The 20,528-nt window shown below is 48.1% G+C and overlaps 3 protein-coding genes across 3 annotated transcripts; 1 reads left to right on the forward strand and 2 right to left on the reverse strand.

Moving 5' to 3' along the window:
- Window positions 1-201: 201 nt before the first annotated feature.
- LOC116776933 (putative pre-mRNA-splicing factor ATP-dependent RNA helicase PRP1) lies at window positions 202-5,602 on the reverse strand. Its single transcript, XM_032670239.2, has 10 exons — window positions 5,446-5,602; window positions 4,376-4,503; window positions 3,107-4,259; window positions 2,775-2,911; window positions 2,553-2,690; window positions 2,163-2,285; window positions 1,453-1,552; window positions 1,236-1,326; window positions 850-1,012; window positions 202-601 (listed from the first exon to the last, which is right to left on the reverse strand). Exons 1-10 carry the CDS (start codon window positions 5,493-5,495, stop codon window positions 474-476), a joined length of 2,211 nt encoding a protein of 736 aa, XP_032526130.1. The 5' UTR covers window positions 5,496-5,602; the 3' UTR covers window positions 202-473.
- Window positions 5,603-5,946: 344 nt separating this feature from the next.
- LOC116776935 (suppressor of cytokine signaling 4-like) lies at window positions 5,947-10,153 on the forward strand. The gene is made up of 11 exons (XM_032670242.2): window positions 5,947-6,240; window positions 7,098-7,166; window positions 7,961-8,057; window positions 8,134-8,235; window positions 8,321-8,391; window positions 8,465-8,534; window positions 8,705-8,780; window positions 8,922-9,005; window positions 9,110-9,224; window positions 9,298-9,476; window positions 9,551-10,153. The coding sequence occupies exons 2-11, from the start codon at window positions 7,142-7,144 to the stop codon at window positions 9,779-9,781; spliced, it is 1,050 nt and encodes a 349-aa protein (XP_032526133.1). The 5' UTR covers window positions 5,947-6,240; window positions 7,098-7,141; the 3' UTR covers window positions 9,782-10,153.
- A 100-nt stretch (window positions 10,154-10,253) lies between these two features.
- Window positions 10,254-20,511, reverse strand: LOC116776938 (bromodomain and WD repeat-containing protein 1). The gene is made up of 25 exons (XM_032670245.2): window positions 20,333-20,511; window positions 20,190-20,248; window positions 20,084-20,113; window positions 19,895-19,954; window positions 19,080-19,335; window positions 17,162-18,987; window positions 16,620-17,066; window positions 16,409-16,498; window positions 16,097-16,293; window positions 15,881-16,011; window positions 15,721-15,808; window positions 15,478-15,592; window positions 15,173-15,298; window positions 14,968-15,101; window positions 14,763-14,853; window positions 14,498-14,672; window positions 14,277-14,428; window positions 14,029-14,197; window positions 13,653-13,907; window positions 13,511-13,573; window positions 13,299-13,354; window positions 12,002-12,094; window positions 11,827-11,888; window positions 11,555-11,755; window positions 10,254-11,431 (listed from the first exon to the last, which is right to left on the reverse strand). The coding sequence occupies exons 1-25, from the start codon at window positions 20,367-20,369 to the stop codon at window positions 11,080-11,082; spliced, it is 5,265 nt and encodes a 1,754-aa protein (XP_032526136.2). The 5' UTR covers window positions 20,370-20,511; the 3' UTR covers window positions 10,254-11,079.
- Between the last annotated feature and the right edge of the window lie 17 nt (window positions 20,512-20,528).

Below are 20,528 nucleotides of genomic sequence, written 5' to 3' on the forward strand. Positions count from 1 at the left end.
TTTCTTTGAGCGGTCTTACTTAGGCACGTCTATACATCAGTTATGTTCCAGTTAAGTCGAAGCATTTATACATATATGAATATTGCAAATAGCTTTAATGAGATAACATTTGAGAGCATAACTCAATATTCTATTTCAATAGAAGAAACGAACAGACAGTCTTAAACTCCCACCAATCATTCGGATGACAAATAAGAGACATTGTAATGTTACACATATCTTTAATAAACACTGCACTGTCTGTCAGTCCTTTCCCCGAGCCCGCACTCCCCACGAAAACACAAGATGAGTTCAAGAGACGATGAAATCGCAGCGATACAAGGGACCAGTCCCGTTATGATTACTGTAGCGTGGAGCCTGTAACGGAAATTAAATTAAAAAGGAAATTCTTTTTTGCGTCATATTCGTCGTGAGGAGCGTCGCTCGCACGTCCGCGACGTGTGTGTCCGTGCTGTGGCCGGCGGTGGGCGCCTCTAGAACCCCTCCTGGTACAGTTTGGAATCGAGCCTCGCTTGCAGCAGTTCCAGCTGCCTCCGCGCCTCGCACGGCGGGAAGTTGGACAACTCATAGTACTGCGGGGCGATCCGGAGCAACCACTCCGCTGAAATTACACAAAACAAACGCCTCTTCATACACAACTCATATGATTCAAAATCACTTCCAAGCATTACTCTGACATTATTAATATTATTTTTTGTCGGCTGTTTTATTATTTCAAGCCTCCTTCTAATGTCGCGGGCAATCCGTTCAGCCAGTTTCTGTCAACGCCTTATGTCACATGGACTGTATGTATGTCTGTCCGTCAGCCGAGCTCCTATCCCGCTACATGATATAAGTCTGTCTGTGTACGTTTGATGTCGGTGACTGTTCGTATGTAGTTCTTGGTGGTGAGCACGAACTCGTTGTATATGACCCAGTCGGGCTTGTGGTCTAGACACGTGGAGGGGTGGAGTTGGACCTGCTGGTTGTCTTTCACCGTCAGGTAGTGGCCGGTCCGCTCTAGGTGCGCCACCTGGAACATGCGCACATACATACATGGGTAAACCCTCCAACCGAACCCACGACACATGTTTGGGCTTCAACACTGCCCTCAGCTCACGCTGTGCTCAGGAGAATACTCCACGGCACTAGTATTATGCATGAAGTCTGAACCCGGCTCCCAGTATGGAGGTAGTGTTCCAGTTACAAAATAAGTGAGGTCTTTTAAAGTCTTATCGTGACTAGAGTCTACGTACTTGCATAAAGAAGCCATTGACGAGAGCTTTCCTTATATTAATGTAGTAGTCTTTGCTTGTGAACTCGGTGCTGGTCCTCTTCAGGTTGAACCTGAAACATAATGGAATCTCTTCATCAAACAACCAAACTGACGCTTCCTTCTATGACAAATACAAATTCTTTTCTCATCGTGCTCAGTCCACTGTATAGGGAGCGCGGGTCGGCTGCGATCGTCACCTGTCCATGATCCTGCTGAGTTGTTGCCGGACATTATCACCAGACTTGAGTGACCTGTAGTTGATGAAGTTGTCGTAACACCAGTGGGGGTCATCCATATCTGGAAATATTAACGTCAAGACATGTTATAAAACAAAGTCCCTCGCCGCGTCTGTCTGTCTGTTCGCGATAAACGGGAAAACTACTGCGCCGATTATAAGACAGTTACCACCGCTCGATAGCGTGATTCTCGAGGAAGGTTTCAGTATATAATTTGTTAAGTTTTTGTATTTACTTGTGTGTACATTAACGATATTTGTTGAAGATGTCGGGAAAACGTGAGCCGTCTGAGAGCTTTTAACGAAACCGCTGCCTGAAGTCTTTGAGATATAACAAAATAATATATGGTGGAATTGTGTATCTTATGAATAACATACTATATGCATTTTACAACTAAAAATCGGCATTCCTAAAGCGTTTATTGGAAAGCTATTTATATAAACACCGTATTAAGTCTTGTCATGGATGGGTGACCAATTCGACTTTTATCTCTCTTTAACCACAAGTATCTGACTCATAGCTATATAGATAATAATAGATATGTTAGCTTACACTTAACATACAAATGATATGATATGATAATGGAGACACGATAGCTCAATCGGCACATTGACTGAAAGGAAATATTCCGGCCAGTCCCTACTTCCGCACGTATTGTAATGGGGACTCACTCTGCTTGAAGGCGTGGTACACGTTCAGCAGCGTGAGGTGGTCACCGTCGATGTGAGCGAACCTCATCTTGGCCTCGTCCGCAGCCTTCCTTACTTCGTTGGGACGCACGAAGCATTGCGGGACTGAAATAGGACGAAAACATATCTCGTTAACATATATTAGCTCCTGGACTTCACAGACATTAAATAATGTAGGCAAATTAATAAAGTAGGGTGGCTGGTCTAGTGATGTATCAGTTATCGATGGATTTGCTAGTGAAAAGGTCGGTGATGTGACTTGGTGATATCGTCATAAATTAAAAAGATAATTAGTAAAATATTTTCCTAGCTATATGGAGCCCACGGAATGAGGGAATGCTGCTGTGATCATATATACGTGTGTTAATTTACCTGACAGCATGGCGGTGATGGAGAGTATCTCGTTGGAACAGTTGTGGTTACAGCTGGCGATCAACATCTTAGCCAGCTGAGGGTCGAGAGGGAACTCCGCCATCACAGCGCCCAGGTCGGTCAGGTTGCCGTCGTCGTCTGGAATGTATCGAACAGGTTACGGGCCACAGGTCACGAGTCAAAGCTGGTTCCGTCCGTGTAGGTGTGCGTGTGTGGACTCACCGAGCGCGGCCAGGTAGTTGAGCAACTCCAGCGCGCGCATGAGCGTCTCCGGCGCCGGCGGGTCCATGAAGTCAAAGTGCACCAAGTCATCGATGCCCAGCTTTTTCAACTGCAAAACTACAGATCCTAAGTTTGATCTGCAAATGCAAGGCGGATAGCATTACATTGTGGCATTAGAGCGACCGCGGGCTGCGAGCCCTGCCTCGGGGTTTTAAGGGGCAATACGCAGAGTGTGATAGTGTCTACAGTTAAAAGACTTGACTCGTATTAAAATACAAACGACATCCTCTCTCTCCACACACACGCTATGCTAGGTCTACAACTAATGTCACCTCAGGATCTCGGGGTATGTGTTATCTTGCATTTCGTCCTTGTAGGCCTTCTCCGTGTACAGCCTGAAGCACTTCCCCGGCCTGGTCCGGCCCGCTCGACCCGCTCGCTGCTGGGCCGAGGCCTTACTGATGGGAGACACCAGCAGAGACTCCACCCTCACCCGCGGGTTGTAAACCTTCTGTTTGGAGAAGCCCGTGTCTATGACGAACACAACGCCGTCTATGGTGAGCGAGGTCTCCGCTATGTTCGTGGAGACCACCACTTTCCTGCCGATCCTGCCGTTCGGCCTGTTGGGGGGCGCCGGCTCGAATATCCTCTGCTGCAGGTTGGGCGGCAGCGTCGAGTACAGCGGTATACACTTGAGTTCGCCGACGTCCGGTCCTAGGTTGTCTATCTCTCTCTTTATCCTCTTGCAGGCGTCCTCGATCTCCTCCTGGCCGGTCAGGAACAACAGTATGTCCCCGGCCACCTCCTCGCAGATGTGTATCTGTATGACGGTCCGTATGGCCGCCTCCAGGTAGTCCCTCTCGGGCTGCGGCGTGTAGAATATTTCGACGGGATGTGTCCGCCCCGGTACGTTCATCAAGGGTGCGTTGTCGAAGTACAGTTGAAACTTGCCCGCGTCCAGCGTGGCCGACATGATAACGAGCTTGAGGTCGGACCTCTGCTTGATGACCTCTTTGAGCACCCCCATCAGTATGTCGGTGGCGAGGGTCCTCTCGTGCGCCTCGTCCAGCAGTATGACCCTGTACTGCTCCAGCATGGGGTCGGACATTCCCTCTCTCAGCAACATACCGTCCGTCATATACTTCAGTACGGTCTGCGGTCCCGAACAGTCCTCGAACCGTATGCTGTAGCCGACCTGTTGCCCCAGCGCCACGTCCATCTCCTCGGCCACTCTCTGTGCCACGGACATGGCGGCCACCCTGCGGGGCTGGGTGCAGGCCACCCCGTGTGCCTGTCCGCCGGTCACGGCAGCAAACTCGACGCACCACTGCGGTATCTGCGTGGTCTTCCCCGAGCCGGTCTCTCCGACCAGCACCACGCACTGGTGTGTATTCAACAGTCTCATGAAGTCGTTCTTGTACTCCCACACCGGCAGGCCGAGACGTCGCCTCAGCAGCTCGTGGTAGCGAGGGGAGTGGGGAAGACCTGTAGAATAAAATTTTATATATACTCTCCGGTACTTGAATGAAAAGTAAGAAAAAGATAACTAAGACCACAGTTATCAAGTCGGTCGTGGAATGTTCGAGAGGTGCATGGGTCACCTGTGTATGGGTTCAACCCCGGCGTGCTGGCGGGTGTGCTGGAGGGTGTGCCGGGCGTCGTGGCTGCTGTCGTCGACTCCGAGGCCTCACTGCCGCCAGCCTTAGCTGCTGCCGCCGCTTTCTCCTCCCTAAACAAATTACACATATTGAATATAAGCAATTAATTCTTCTTTTGATATGTATATGTACTATCTAACCTATAAAACTCGAAGTTATCATTTTGTCTTCGTATTAATGCCATAAATAGAACATCAAGTTAAAAATCGCCGTAATTTCATTTATATAATTATATCTACAAATAAAACAACGAAATTTAATATTAATAGTCACATGTTGATAGTTGATACAGAATATTTATTAAATAAGTCGGTTATATAAATGAAGCAGTAATAGGACCCGTTCAGCAGTGTACAATAAAATCATTAAATAATTGTTTAAAATCTTATTACGTTTCTTACGAATTACTTTTCTTGTTGTTGATTTCTTTGATCTTAGAACATTATTGATGAATTCTATAATAGGTGAGACTCACGATTCTCTGTTACATGATAGAGTTATAATGTATTTAAAACGACGCTCTGAATTTTCATAACCAATTGTTATTCGTTTCTTAACAATTCTTAAAAACATGTAAACATTAGCTCAGCGCCACTCTAGTCACAAAATGTTACAGCGCCATCTATCATAGTATAAAGTAAGTTGAGTTTGAGTATAATTTTTGTTTTCTACATATTATTTTATTACTTTATTTTGTATCTCTATAAATAATCTAATTACTTTGAAAACGAACGCTCGCAATTAATAAATTAATATTACCATAGAAATAATATTGAAAAACTAACGTGATGATATTTTTTCCGAGAAGTTTTAAAATGAATCAAGTCACGTTTTTGAAAAAATGTTTTTAAAGCAATTTAAGTACATCGAGAGGTAAGATATGTGAGTGTTATAATTATATCACAGTTTTTCAAGTGCGAATTCTATCAATATGTACGGTAATTAAAATATTTAAACAAAGAAAATACAAAAGGAGCATGGAGCTATAAAATTAAATTCAACACTTTACTTGCCTTTTTTTCTTAATAAACGGATCCATCACTTCAATCCTTCTCTTAGACATCGTCTAATAAACACATATAACACTAAATACGGCTATAAATCGAGATTATTATCTGATTTTTAATAAAACGAGGCAGAATACAAAATGGCGACTGTCCGGTATACAATCATCACAGATTATTGTTAATTAACTCCACAGTCAACAAAAGTAAATTTAATTAAATATTTAACTTTTAATATAAGGATATACATTAAAAACAATATTTTTTTCTTATTATGTCATACTCTTTCACTTTCCTCGAGAAGTTGACTACATTTTTTATTTACATTTTTCATATAGCTTACATATTTCGTCTAAAAAGTAAAGCTTTCCAAAAATATAACTCTCTATTATATCTTAAATGGATAGAGAAATAAAGTATTTTTTTTTAAATATATAATTTATGAACAAAATTTCTTGGAAAAGTAAAAAGTCTCATATTCGGAAATAGGAAGTTCGGAACGTTTACAAACAAAAAATAAAAAATGTCACACTCACACCGTTGTATAAACTGCGTATTTATCTCCGTGCTTTTTAATTAATATAAAAAATAGATTCACTATGTAAATTTGTATATATAATTACTTTGGAAGCTTTGTATATAATATCAGATATATTATTCGTGTAAATATCTGTATACCGTTCCTTTGTGCTGTGTAAATTCGAAATTGTAGAAAATATAGGTGAAGTCCTAAATCATTCTATAGTGGTATTATTTCGAAATCGAAAAGTATGTACGATATAGTGAATTATCTTTAAAACAAACGTAAGTAAAACTGTTATAGTTACAGTTTCTATTTTACATGACTGGTTAAATGGTCACAGGCGATGGTGAGCACATCAAGATGGCTGCCAGACCTCTTAAATGATTTGTTTATATTTTGATGTTTAATTGAACATTTCAATAATATCTGGCTGTTTAAACTCATTAGATTATATAAATTTGCACAGGACGAATCGTATTAAGTGATTTTTCAACAAGATCGTGATACAGGTCAATTGAGGTTATTGATCTACTAACTTGTTAAAAAAAGCAAGAGATTTAAATCAATTCTTGTTTTTCTATATATTCAAAAATAATGTAACATTTACGAGTTTAATAAAATTTAAGTAAATATTGCCGATTTTGAACATGTCTTCATTTAAGGAATCTAGGAACTTGTATACTAAAAGCTTCTGTTAAATTATAAAAAAGTTTTTCCTTTCTCTAGCGAGTTACGGAATCGTATACAAATTGTAATGAGATCGAAAATTAATGCATAGATTTATAGACACGCTGTCTCTATCATAACAAAAACATGATTATAATGTGATATATACTTGGTAATCAAGATCATTTGAGTACAGTTTTTGAACGCGAATGTATGCATTAGAACAATTAAAAGGTTTTGAGTCATACATTCTGATATTAATAGCTTCATTGGGCTTAATTATTCTTTATTGTTATGAATGTTCCGAACAAATTACAACTTTATACTCAAGTACTAAGAACCAACATCAAGCAATTAACTTTGAGTTACTTTTTGTCTGGTGGTACACAATACATTTACAATTCAGTTTTCCTAGATTCACTTGCCGTCTGTATGTTGAATGTAAATTCTATATATATATATTTGATTGTAGATGGTAGTTTATAAACTGAACTGCACATAGTTTAAACGAGCATCATGGGACAGCAGACGTCGAGGAAGAGTGAGTAGCGACATGTTTATACACATTATCTTATTTACTGTTATTGTATTGTTACCTGTATCATGTAACATGCACCTCACATATGATGAAGTATATAAATTACTCGGTATATTATATCTGGAGCAGATCATTTACTTAATGTTTTAACTAAATGAGAATATCTAAAGTTGTCTTATATAAATAGTTTTAAATTCAATATAAGTTTCATAGCTTTTATCATTGTTAGTGACTTTGTACACTCTACTCGAGGGCTTAGAATTTTTCTGTTATAATGTTCTTATTAATTCAATTTGTGAGTTAATTAGTTTATATCATACAAAAGAAGCAAACCTTAATTAGTTGGTAAACCAAATGTCTCAAAAAGCTAGTTTTTTTTTATGTGATCTTTAACTCTTTAGAATAAAACCTTTTTGTAAAGCGAGCATCATATTGTAATAACACTAATGACTATTTAATAAGTCTTCAAAGAGGTATCATACTATCAGAACCTTTATATACAGCCTTCATAATATACACATAGTTAGAGTACATTTGGTTTTGTAGATAAGTGGTGTATACACAGTCGGCACATTAGATTCTAGTGCCTTTGAATTTTGTTTCAACAGAAAATTAATCAATGTCTATTGTATGCATCATGTGTAATAACACTGATAGCCTCGGGATAAATATACTGTTAGATGTCATTCTGATGTCTAACATGCTGCTGTAAAGTTTCATCAAAATCTGTTGAGCAGGATATAAGATATAAAGATGCATTTACAACATTAGTAAGGTGTTATGCTAATGTGCGCCAGGCGGGGAGTGTAGCTGCGGCTGCGGCGCCTGGGAGAGACGAAGAGAGGGAGACTCGCCCAGCAGTGTTCATAGATACGTGAGTGCAGTCACCGACAGGTCAGTAGGGGGGGCGACACGGGGAGCTCCCGGCGTTATGGGTAGCTTCATAGGATAACGATGAGTGCTGTGACAGATGGAGCGGGCGAGAGTGCGCCTGTCGCCGGAGACGGTGGAGGCGCCCGGCCTGTGTGTGCACCGCCTACAGACGAGTCAGCGACGCCTGCCACGACGACAGGTCCGCTTTATATACATATATATATACTAAATAAATGTCAAAGTTATGATAGTTTATAAGATGGAATTGTTTTATATACCAACAGACTAGCGGCCGTCCTTACACTGGGAGCGAGAGATCTCAGGAGAGAGCTGGACGCCATAGTCATTAACACAGGTAATGGACACGTGTAGCACAAGTGTAGTGAATAAAACAAGACATTCATTAATGATGGTATGTTGTGTTGTAGACGGTGACACTGGCAGAGACCACGGGGAGCCCACAGCTGAGGTCTATGTCCTGTCCGTCGGTCCGAGGAGGTTCAGTATACATGTGTTGACACTTGTCTTCATTATAAAACACTTGAAATCTCTCCTCTGTATATTGTCATTTTGCAATCGTTGGAACAATATACATATATAGACATTCTCAGTTTAGGAATGTGACCAATACTGTTGCCAGTATCTTTACATGAAGTATATGTTTCCAGTGACACAGACTCCACCCCCGAGGGTCGAGCTACTGAGCTGGTGCAGGCCAGCGATCAGTCTATAAGGAGGTTCCAGGTGATTATATAGTATATTGAAGTTAGAACAAGAAATTAAGACTATATCAGATGAACGACTACAGATGGCGCCTCTGTGGCACGTTGACTTATTTAAATCCTGTGATTTCAGTGGCTGTATACCGTTTGTCTTATTTCCCAGGTGGTGTGTGGCGGCGAGCTCCGCGCGCTTCTCCTCCGCTGCCCGCTCCCGCCCGCCCTCGTGCCGCCCACCGTACACACACAGGTTGTCACATATATTGTTTGAAGCGCGACTTCGCCGGCGCGGTGTATAGTAATAGTATAAGTCATCTTTATTACATCTGGTTTTCCTGTGATGTACATGTTCAGGTCGACTACAAACACTGTCTAGTGCCGGACCTGCAGGAGATCACGGCTTGCTCGTTCTACTGGGGGAAGATGGACCGCTACGAGGCGGAGAGACTCCTGGAAAACAAGCCCGAGGGTATGTGAGGGCTCCACCGCCTACCACCCACCACCCGTCACCCGCACATTCACACGCCGCTATATCGTTCCAGGCACGTTCCTGCTCCGCGACTCGGCCCAGGAGGAGCACCTGTTCTCGGTGTCGTTCCGTAAGTACGGCCGGTCGCTCCACGCCCGCATCGAGCACTACCAACATCGGTTCAGCTTCGACTCTCACGACCCCGGGGTGTTCGCCGCCCCCACGGTCACCGGCCTCATAGAACACTACAAGGTGATTGATCCACATACATGTCCCACTAATTCATCATGCTGTGTATTGTTGCTCAACTCCGCCGCCCCCGCCAGGACCCGGCCTGCGTGATGTTCTTCGAGCCGATGCTGACGGCTCCTCTGCCGCGCAGCTCTCCTTTCTCTCTGCAGCAGTTGTCGCGGGCGGTGATCGTCTCTCACGTGAGCTACGACGGCGTGGAACACCTCCCGCTGCCGGCCCGCCTGAGGGCCTTCCTCAAGGAGTACCATTACCGGCAACGCGTCCGCGTCCGCCGCCTGGAGAGCGACTCGTACGAGCGAGCCTAGCGACCGCTCTACCACCTGCCACCGCTGGAGTACCTGCCCCGGCTGCTGCACCCGCGCTGAGCCCCAGGGCTCCCGTGAAGGACGTGGATGGTGTGTGGTTATCCTAACATAGTTGGAAGTGATAAAACTGGGCTTACCTAACGTTAGATGTAAATATATGATATACCGTTACTATGAGTATTAACATAGAGAGCAATGTAAATATTATTTATTATACTGTGTCCGTGTAGAGCGGCTCGTGCTGTGAGCCGTCAGCCAGGTGTTGTTAACTGAAGGTTCACAACCTGCGACAGCCGTCACCTGCTGGTGGTAGAGCTAGTGTTGACCGTACTCCGCTGTATTACGTTATATATAATATATGTATTTTAAAACTGTCCGTGTTTTTATTTAACCGATTCCATCTATTAGTGTTCATTAATGGACAATTTTAAACGGCTATTTTTCAGGTTTCGTTCAAAAAGAAAAACTATAATCAATTTACAAAATATGTATTTTGTTTGGTTTCTCGCCTTCCTCCAACACCTCCCAGAGATCATTCTGTACACTCATTCCAAATCATTTATTGCTCACATATCGTAATTAAATAATAAGTACAGATCAATTGCATTATATATATACACGTGTGACACACGGACAGGTGTGTGTCAACTGTCAACACACTCGAAACTACACACACAATGTACAAAACTCATTTCTGTATGTATGTCAGTCTGTTACTATTATGAATTGATAAATTTGTCCAAATTATTGTAATATACATATATATATTAAATCTTTTAAATCCTATCAATAATTTAAAATGCATAGAAAACGAACTGAAGAATAAGAATCCCAAAGAACGGCATCATTACAAACAAGAAGAGGTCATAAGACATGTCAACAAGGTCTGATATATATATTAGTAGACGACCTCTGATTTGTTGTTGGTTTGTGTAAGTATTATGGCACCGCCTCTCAGAGAGAGATGACACAGTCACCAGGACCACTCAAAGTCCGCCGGCCGCGGACCAGTTCTCCATGTGTGTGGGGTCCTACATCACCCAGTAACCTGGTCGCCGATAGCTTCGCTTTATACATTATGATACAATATAACAATCCTTAAACCTGTCCAAACAGCGGTCGTTGTACAAACTTATATTAACTTAAAGCTACACCTGATTCCTTACAAATATAATTGAACTCGTCTTGTGTCTTATATGTACGTGGTAAGTCGTAGAGCTTCCGGCAGTTTGTGTCGTGTGCGTTCACAATATAAACAGTATGTACACTCCGCGGCGCCGAGGTGTTCACGGTGAGGGTCAAGGTCTCAGCAGACCGCGGGCCTTCGCCGTCAGTCGGCGGACGCGGCCACGGGAGGAGATGGACACGGGCCCGGCCCCGGAGCCTCCCGAGCCGGACCGCGGAGGCCCGTGGCCGTTGTAGTAGTCGTGGTCGTTGCTGGTGGTCGCCACGTGGTTGTTGTGGTTGTGGTTGTAGGTGTGACGATGTGACGGCAGTCTCTTGCTGATGGCGGCCACGGAGTCGTCTTCGCTATCTTCGTTGTACCGCCGCGGGGAGCCGCGCCGTCGGAGAGGCCTCCGCGACGTCGAGCCCGACCGTGAACCGGACAGCGAGCCTCCTCGCGAACCCGGACCGGAGCCCTGGCGCTGTCTGCAAAAATATATACAAATAGATTAAAGGTAACGACGGGAGACATTGAATCATTAAACTACTATCTCCTAAGATATTTTCTGTCAATATCTCTTCATTATCTCCATGAACAAGTGACGTCACCTGTAGTGTAGTAGAGGCGCGTCGTCGTCGGTGGAGTAGTTGTTGTTGGGTCTGTATGAGCGGTCCGACTCGTATCTCACTCGTCTGGCGGAGTGTTCGCTGCGCCAGCCCGAGCCGGTGCCGGAGCCCGAGGCGGAGCCCGAGCCCGACTCCGAACTTGAGCTGGAGCACGAGCCCGACGAGTACGGCTCGCGGACTCTTCTATAAGGATAATGTTAGCAAGTTATTTCTTGCATGTATATATGAAGTGAGTTTGTCTGTCTGCGTGTTACCGTTTGTTCGGTCTGTCGTCGCTGGAGCCCGAGCTGCGCGGCCGCCGCTTCACGGACTCACGCTGAAACAATGATATAACGCTTAGAATAATAACTAACTCTACACCTGCGTTGATACTGAACACATTATTTGGGGTCCGTCTCCGCATGTTTCCGAGGCCCGTCTGCTACTCACCGTCCCCGCGGGTCCCCTGGGGCCCTCGCTGGTGCGCGTGTTCTCGTCGTACTCCAGCTCCACCTCGTCCTCGACCAGCTCCTCCTCCACCACCTGGTGAGGCATGTCGTATATATTGTACGTAACCACATATAATAATATTCTCATGTATGTATGCTGTATAGTTCCTTTTAATTGAATTTAACAACCTCGTAAACAAACGCGACCAGCTGATATTGACAGAGACTTGTCCTGCCCCTGGTGATTTGAATACTTTTTAAGATACTTTAATTTTAATTATTATATTAAAGTATTTATATAAAAAAAAACTTTAATTTAATTATATTTAGTTAAGTATTTATTAGTGAGTTTAGAAATGCAGAACGACTGGTAACATTTAGGAGATGTTTGCATCCCAGTAGCACTAAAATGGCGCACTTTAATTAATGATTGGTCGCCAGCATTGCTAACATTTTATCTCAATGCATTCCAAACGACTCTCTCAGATTAGAGAAATTTAGTAAGAAAGGAAAAAGGCGCCGAAAAAACTGGCTCTATCTGCGGGGAGGCAGTTGGAACTGCTAAGCATTTGCTGGTGGGCTGTGGGGTACTCCTGGATACTCGCGTACTCGCGTCGTCACGATAGGGTTTTAGAAATCATACGTGCAGCGGTTAGTCTCTCGGTAGCCAGAGCGCAAAAAGAAATAACCACGAACGAACGATTAATAGATTTTGTGAGAGATGGCACCAGGGGTTTAAAATCAAACGTCAAGCCTTACTGTGTCCTTAAAGCGGCTTCGGATTGGACTACAATGATGGATACTTATGAGAAACAATATAAAATACCAGAGGATGTCTGTGATAGATGTGATACCCGACACCAGACATATTCCTGTATACGAGAACTTGGAAGCGCGTTGCGTTAATAGAGCTGACGGTTCCTTGGGAAACGAATATCCCCAAGGACCATGCCATCAAGGTCACTAGTTATTAAAAAAACCGTTTAATTTGTAATTTTTTAGTCCCGCCCGCTAAATACCAGGAAAAAATGCAATTTTACTGCTCGGTTTTAAACATGATCGTGTCAATTTGACAAACGCCATCAATGTTCGTGCTCAAAATAATTTGATAAAAAAACAAAATACACGCAGTCGAAAGATGAAAAGGTTGTTGGAAACAGCGGCGGGCGCCTTGAGACGTGGCTATCAGCAGTGACGTTCAACTGTACGCGAGACCGGAGTGATCCTGGTCTATTGCTCTGTTTACAGATTGTCAAATTCTACTGAAATGAACTAAGTGTGTGTTTCTTTTGTGTAACCTCTATGTGCGTCGGTGACTCGCTCTCCGGCGCGCTCGTCCACTCCTCCGCCAGCTCTGTGTATACAAAGCATTCCTTATTTAAATAAACGACTATTAAAGAACATGTTGTAACGAAGTACTGACAAACAAACAAAAATACTATTCAGGCGACTATACTACGAACGCACACACGCGCGCTTACAACGGATACCATATACATATATAACTCACGCGGCGGCGCCTGGCTGCTGGAGGCGGTGGAGGTGTTCTTGCTCTTCTTCCCGACTCCTTTCCCTGTAACACGAACCCTCGCCTGTAGAGGTTCCGCCACGGATCATGATCACTGTCGCGTGTCATCGGAATATCGACCAACCTTTCCTGTGCGAGGTGAGCGGCACGTCGCTGTCCCAGGAGTCGGCCCTGGCGGGCGGCGGGCGCTCGACTCGTGTGCTCGAGCCCGAGCCGTTGTCGTGTCGGCTCGAGCCCGGGCCGCTAGAGCCGTGGCTCGAGGTGTGGCTCGTTTCTCTCAAGGCGTGAACCCTCCGAGACGTGGCCGCCAGCGGCTCGCACTCCGAGCTCGCGGACGAGGGTGGACGGACGACTGCGGGCCCGGGCCGCGGCTCTGCATCTACCGCGTGCAACACATACATTATACGCTGTGTAATAAATACATCGTTTACGCCAACGGATCATAACGTCATGTGTTATTCTTTCATACAAAATACTTATTTTATTTCAACGGTTCTCACCAAGTGGTTCCCCCCCTCCCCCCTGCCGACACCTCCTCGCCCTGGTCCTCCGTCCTCTATCTCTGTCTCTGCCCCTGTTCCTCCCCTCCCTGGTGCTCCGTATCTCGACCGGGAGTCTCGACCACAGCGACTCAAACAACGATGACAACCGGACGGTCATAGAATATATCTGTAGGCGAGAAATATTCGGGTTCATGTTACCACGGCTGGGGATCTCTCGGGCTCTCGTGTGTTAGTGTGTACGTTACCCGGCTGCGTTTGTTCGTGTTGTAGAGGCGACTGTTGGCGAACACCAGCCTGACGTCGGCGGCGAGCTGGTCGGAGCGCGAGTAGTGACCCTGAGACAGGCGCCGGCTCACCGTGCCCAGGTCCATGGGGTGAGTCACGACACTGCGGTAGTCTGCCGACGAGTGTTAGAGGATATAGTATTGATAGGAGGGACAAGCGAGGGAGAGGCGCGCTCGCTTACCGGGGGCTTGTGCGGACGATACGGGGTGTCTGAAGGGCTCCGCGTCAGCGCTGGCGGTGAGCTCTTGCAGTAGAGCGGAGCAGGCGGAGCGCCAATCCCGGGGGGGCGCTGCCCTCGGAGGACCCGCCCGCTGATGACCCGTATGAGGCACCACGCCGCGGGGTGTCGGACGCTTCTGGAGCGGAACACGACACACTCATGACATTACTGGATCTCTATTATACCCTTTCTATTCTTGGCTCTGTCTTGTCTCAGTATTCCGTACCTTATGAGCTACGTCGTCGTCTTCGTCGTCCGAGTGGTAGGAGGCGGCCAGCTCGTGGTACTGCGCCACCACGTCCACCTGCTCCCACGACCTGAAACACCACAGACGACACATTCACACAGAATACAACGCGAACAATGTCGGGGTCTGCAACTAGTGCCATACATAATAATAATGTACATATGTACGCGTGTGTGTACGTCACCGTATAATATTGAGCAGTAGGTCGGTGACGAGTCTAGCCTGCCTCACTATGGGCGAGCGAGGCTCGTTGAAGCGCTCGGCGTTGGTCGCCAGCCAGCGAGCGTCGAACTGAGCGGCGGCCGCGCGACGATAGAACTACACAGGACGGGCACTTTATAAGGTGATATTATTATAATAAGAAGAAGCAGGCGATAGTCAGTACTGACGAGGTTCTCGAAGCGCGCCCGGATGGTGGCCAGGTCCACGGGGTAGGGCACCACGAGGGCGTACGAGGGATACAGCTGCAGGTCCACCGGCGCCACGAACGGTTCCGCCACGGACAGAGACATCACCTGACACACACACTAGTGTTATAACACACGACTCTCTTCGCCACACTCCTGAGGCTTGATATAAACGTAAGCAGCCGAAATGGCCGATGAGAGCTGGCTTAATATGGATACAGTAATCATTCCTGCATCTCTTATTGTCGCTTAACAATCGACTATCCTCAGTGTAGCGCGCGTGTCACCTGTGAGATATGCTGTGCTATGGTCCTACAGGCCTGTGGAGGCCACTCGTTCAGCAACACGGCCTCCAGCTCGCGGGGCAGCACCGGCACCGCGCCCCCAGGCTCCGACGGCAGTCTGACACACACAAACCACGAGATAAACATTGATAATCATATTATGAATGAGAAAGTCTAAGTCCACATGATTGTTACTCCTACTCTTCAGCACTTGTCAATGTATTTTAATGAGATCTACCGCCATACCTCTCCGGGTCTATGGGCTCCAGGTCCCAGGGTGACAGTCTCTCCACCTCCCCGTTGTCCCACCTCACTCTCAGCGACAGGAAGTGACCTGTAAGTCAACACGCACACGTCACTACCTTCCACTCTTCTCACGCTTCCCTCCACCTGCCAGTATACTGACCGGCAGCCTCCTTGGCCCAGGCGCCCCCCCTGTCGTCGGAGCTACCTCTGTCCGCGGCGCCGCCCTCGTCAGCCGCCATCCTCTCCACGACCTGTCCGGTCCACCATGAGTCGTCGATCATACAACGGAACCTGGATAAGAGAGGTCAAGTTACACTGGCTTCTTTCTCTCTCGCGCTCTCAGTGTGGGTGTGTGGGTGTGCGTGTGCGTGTGTACCTGTCCCCGGCGCCCCACCGCCTGGCGACCGCCGCATCGTAGTGGTGCCTTAGTACCAGAAAGTCAATGACGTCCGGCATGTCGTGGTAGCGGACGGTGAAGGAGCGCGCGTCTCTCTCGCGCACCAGCTTGAGACTGGCGACCCGCGGAGGACGGATCACGTACTTGATGCCGACCACCTGCACCGCCTCGCACTCCTGGAACATAAACACTTCCGGCGTAAACGACCGTGGCAGCTGCGGTAAGTTCTATGAGAGCTCTGGGCACATCAAACACTATAGCCGGCAGTCACTCCGCCTTCTCTACACTCACATATATCTGCATTCTCTCCCAAGGCTTGTCCCTGCTGTTTATTTTGTACAGATCCTTCTCCGCGACCGCCTCGAAGTACCGCTGGTGACCCTGGACGGAGATGGTTTGTCATTATGAGTGGATCAGTGACATATTAATTCTGCCCTGAGCCGTATATATTATTATAGCACGCTAAATTAGTTCTACTCCGCTATATATAGAGTCCACTCACTAGTCGGAAGTACAAACATCTGTCTCCCATCTGCGGGTGGTAGGGCGCCTTCCTGGGGGACACGGCGGTCAGCCATTCGCCGACGCGGTAGGCCTCCGGGAGGTCGGGGGCGGAGGCGCAGGGCGCAGGAACTCTCTTGGCGGCAGCGGGGGGGCGGCGAGCCGGGCGTCTCCGGGCGCGCTGCGGAGGAGACAGCGCCGAACCTCCCTCCCAGTCCGAGTACTGCGAGCTGGACGAGCTGTCCGTCTTGCTGGGAGAATGTGAACTGTCCGAGTCGCACAGCTCGGCGCTGGAGTGTCTCGTGCGTGAGGAGCGGGAGGAGCGGGATGTACGGGACGAGCGGGACCGAGACGAGCGGGACGACTGGGAGCCGGACAGGCGGACGGACTCGTCGGACGTGTCCGCGCTGTCGTCTGCTACCTCGGGCGGGTCGTCGTCTAAGCGGATCTGCAATGTGAAAGTTTAGGACGGGTCAGTTTCAACAAGTGATAAATGTATGCAAAGAGTGAATTTGCATAAGAAAAACAACAATGAGTACTGACCGGTATAACTTGAGCCCTGGGCGGTGGCGGACGGGTGCGGGGAGGCTGCGGCAGGCGCGGGCGGCGGCCTGGCCGGCGGCGGGGACCCTCGCCCGCCGTACTGATCATGACGGGGCGGCGCCGCATCTCCCGCCTGTACCACGACATCTCGTACGCGTTCAACTCGACACTGGCTTTCTCGAGGGCGTCCCTGGCGGAGGGCGCGAGGGGAGGGACGATCGGCCTCGTGCTGAGCGGCACGTCGAGACCCTGCCACGAGCCCGCCGTGTGGCGCACGCCTTCCCCTCGCCACACTCCATGGCCTCCCGCAGCCTCGCCCTCGGCCCCTCCCGCGCCTCCCGACAGAGGGTCGGCGGCCAGCGCTTCGATCATAGCGTCCAGTCTCGTGCGGGGCACCAGTTGCTCCAGCGGTAGCGCTTCACGACCCGGTACGAGCCGCTGATGGCGGGGCGCGTGGGGCGCTCCCTCCACGTCCACCAGAAAAGGCGGCGGCATCAGGTGTGGAGGCAGCTCTGTTTGTTCATCGAGAGCGCCGCCGAGAGCGTCTCGCGCCAGGGGCCGGTAATCCGTGTGAAAGAACAACTCGCGAGGTAGCTCCGACAGCAGGCGGTGCCCGGCGCCCAGACCCAGCAGCACCAAGTGTCCATGAGAGTCCGCAGCGGCGACGGTCGCGCCACCGCCGCCCCACTTGGCGTCGAAGATGGCGCCCTCGCCCTGACCCTCGATCTCGTTGTGGAACCGCGCCAGCGGCTCCTCTTCCAGCACGTGCCACACGAACAGTTGTCCGTCGTGTCCGGCCGAGAGCAGCACCCCCGGCAGGCGCGGGTGAGCTTCCAGCACGTAGGCCTCGTCCCGGTGTCCCGCCAGCGAGCGAAGTTGTTCCCCGCGCCGCGAGCACCACACACGGAGCGTCCGATCCGACACGGCGGTCACCACGAACTCGTCGCTCGCGTCCCAACACACCATCGTCACTTTCAACTTCCGCGGCTCCTCGGGTTGCTGAGCTCGCAATAACGTATGCCTCCACTGTGTGGCGTGCAGAGTCCAGAGAGCCGCCGTCCCGTCCTTGCTGCCGGACACGAAGCGTAGGCCACGGTGAGCCCAAGCAAGAGAGTCCACGGCGTCCGTGTGGGCGGCCATTTCGAGCACACGGCGCGGCCCGGCGGCCTCGAGCGCGTACACGCGGACACGCTGGTCGGCCGAGCCCGCCGCCAGGAAGGCGCCGCCTGCAGACCAAGCGGCGCAGATCATGTGACAGGCGCCCGGCCGGAGGCGCTCCACGTACTGGACGGGTTGAGACAGGAAGTGTCCGTCCAAGGAGCACGTCCAGAAGGCGACGGACCCATCCGTGCTTGTGGAGGCCAGCCAGCGCAGCTCCCTGTGAGCAGGCGGCGACCAGGCCACCGACGTGATGGTTCCGGCATGGGCTTGCAGCACGGCCCGCGGCGCGCCGGTCGCCAGGCACCACACGCGTACCAGACGCTCCACCGAGCCGCACGCCAGGAGAGCGCCGTCCCACGAGGCGCTCACGTCGGTGATCTCTGCGCCGGCCCCCCTCAGCGTGGCGCACAGTCGCCCGTCCAGCGCGCTCCACACCTTGACCAGCAAGTCGTCGGCCCCCGTCACTACGTAGCGCCCCGTTCGGTCGAACACGAGGCAGTAAACGGCAGACAGGTGGCCTAGTGTGCGGCGCTGCAACGTGAGACCTCTCAGCAGACGCGCGGGGAAAGGGCGCGGCGCGGCGGACGGCGCGGGTCCCGCCCCGCCCGCGGAGCCCGCGCGAGACCCGCCGCCGCCGCCCAGCTCGCGGCACACCAGACGACGCACTAAAACAAAATAAAATAAAATATATTACGTTTCGTTTCTCTTAAGATGTGTTATGGGACCTCGCTTCAGAAACCTTCCACTAAATACTAACCGAGAGTGTGGTCCTGTTTGAACGAGGCATATTTGGGAGGTGGACGAGTCAAGCTCTCGCTCAACAGTGACAGTCGGGCCTTCAGTTGTATATGCGTGGGTTGACTTTGTATCACTCCGTTCTGTAGTGCGATCTGTGCCGTGTTCTCTGGTCCTGGCAAAGCGATAGCGGGTGCCGTCGAGTAGCGAGCCAGTTGCAGGGCTCGTTCGCATACGAATACCAAGTGCTTCCATGATATCTCGGAATATTGTGAATCCTTGGAAGAGTAACAACATACATAATATCTTGCAAAATAACTTAGTATAAGTAATATAACAAACTTAAACCTAAATTTGTTGGATTTTCCTGTTTTACTATGTATTCAATATTATGAATATAGAACATGTATAAGTTTGTGCTCTCCCGCTTAACACGACCAACGGCCATTGCTAACACGTTCGTTTTTATTCGTTCAGCGACGACCAATAAAAGCCGGCTATATCTTAGTTCGGATGTTAGAGCAAGACGACACTACATGAGAAAGCAACTTTATCTTATGTTAGACAAGGACGGCTGCGTCCCATTTACATTATCACTCAAATCGAATGCACTATACAACTATATTTTTGCAAAAACGCAAATTACTCGAAAATAATAACTTAAACATGCCCAAAATATTTTTCTCGCTTTTCCATCGTAATTTAGCGATCAGTTTTATGTATAACACAAAACATGAAAATTTTGGCTTTTTTCGCAATTTATTATATACCATTCGCTTAACTCGTCAAAAAATGTAAATAAACACAAATTTTGGCGGTAAAAAGTTAGTGTCTTACCAGTTCATCGTACGACTGTGAATGAACGTTGCCCTCCCAGTCGATACGTTGCGGTAGCACCTGAAACAGGAAAGCGCATACAAACTTCTGTGTAAAGTTTCACTTAGTTTGACAGCCGCCACCACGTGCCTCGCAACCAAAACAACAATAAGGACTAAGCCCGGCACTACTAGGCAGAGCTTTACTCACCTCCGCGCTTGCCAGCTCTTTCAACAAAGTCTGTCAAAAAGAAACATACATTTTAATATTTTCAATGTCATATTATCATCACGATGACTGTTCTCATTCGATTTACCTTTGCAGTCTCTTTCAGAGGTCCACCGGAGAGAAATTTCGCTATCAAAAAGTAGAGTTCTGAAACCGGGAAAGCTACCATTACACGACCTCGTACATCGAACACTCACTTTATGTAGCTCGATTTTAAGTCACTAAACTTACCAGGACTGACATTGACCGGTTCGGTGGAATCCTCCATAATCCTATTGGCTTTATATAAACCCAAACTGGCCCTCAAACATCACAAAATCTGTTAAAATCCATCAAACATTTCACATAGAACATTACATTGTTGACGAAAGATAATGCAACCTTCTGTAATAATAGCAAAATGGCGTATACTGTCATGGTCAAACAG

Source organism: Danaus plexippus (genome assembly GCF_018135715.1).
Source record: "Danaus plexippus chromosome 29 unlocalized genomic scaffold, MEX_DaPlex mxdp_37, whole genome shotgun sequence".
In the NCBI taxonomy this organism is placed as follows: domain Eukaryota; kingdom Metazoa; phylum Arthropoda; class Insecta; order Lepidoptera; family Nymphalidae; genus Danaus; species Danaus plexippus.

Bases quoted from the DNA above. Each gene is read 5' to 3' on its own strand.
- LOC116776933 (XM_032670239.2), bottom strand. From the start codon at position 5,495: ATGTCTAAGAGAAGGATTGAAGTGATGGATCCGTTTATTAAGAAAAAA. The intron at 4,504-5,445 runs GCAAGTAAAGTG...TAATTTGTTTAG, and splicing joins CCGTTTATTAAGAAAAAAAG to GGAGGAGAAAGCGGCGGCAG. The intron at 1,013-1,235 runs GTACGTAGACTC...CGCATGTTCCAG, and splicing joins TCAATGGCTTCTTTATGCAA to GTGGCGCACCTAGAGCGGAC.
- LOC116776935 (XM_032670242.2), top strand. From the start codon at position 7,142: ATGGGACAGCAGACGTCGAGGAAGA. The intron at 8,058-8,133 runs GTCAGTAGGGGG...GTGCTGTGACAG, and splicing joins GTGAGTGCAGTCACCGACAG to ATGGAGCGGGCGAGAGTGCG. The intron at 8,236-8,320 runs GTCCGCTTTATA...ATATACCAACAG, and splicing joins GACGCCTGCCACGACGACAG to ACTAGCGGCCGTCCTTACAC.
- LOC116776938 (XM_032670245.2), bottom strand. From the start codon at position 20,369: ATGGAGGATTCCACCGAACCGGTCAATGTCAGTCCTG. The intron at 19,955-20,083 runs GTGAGTAAAGCT...TTCCTGTTTCAG, and splicing joins AAGAGCTGGCAAGCGCGGAG to GTGCTACCGCAACGTATCGA. The intron at 11,432-11,554 runs GTGACGTCACTT...ATATTTTTGCAG, and splicing joins GCGCCTCTACTACACTACAG to ACAGCGCCAGGGCTCCGGTC.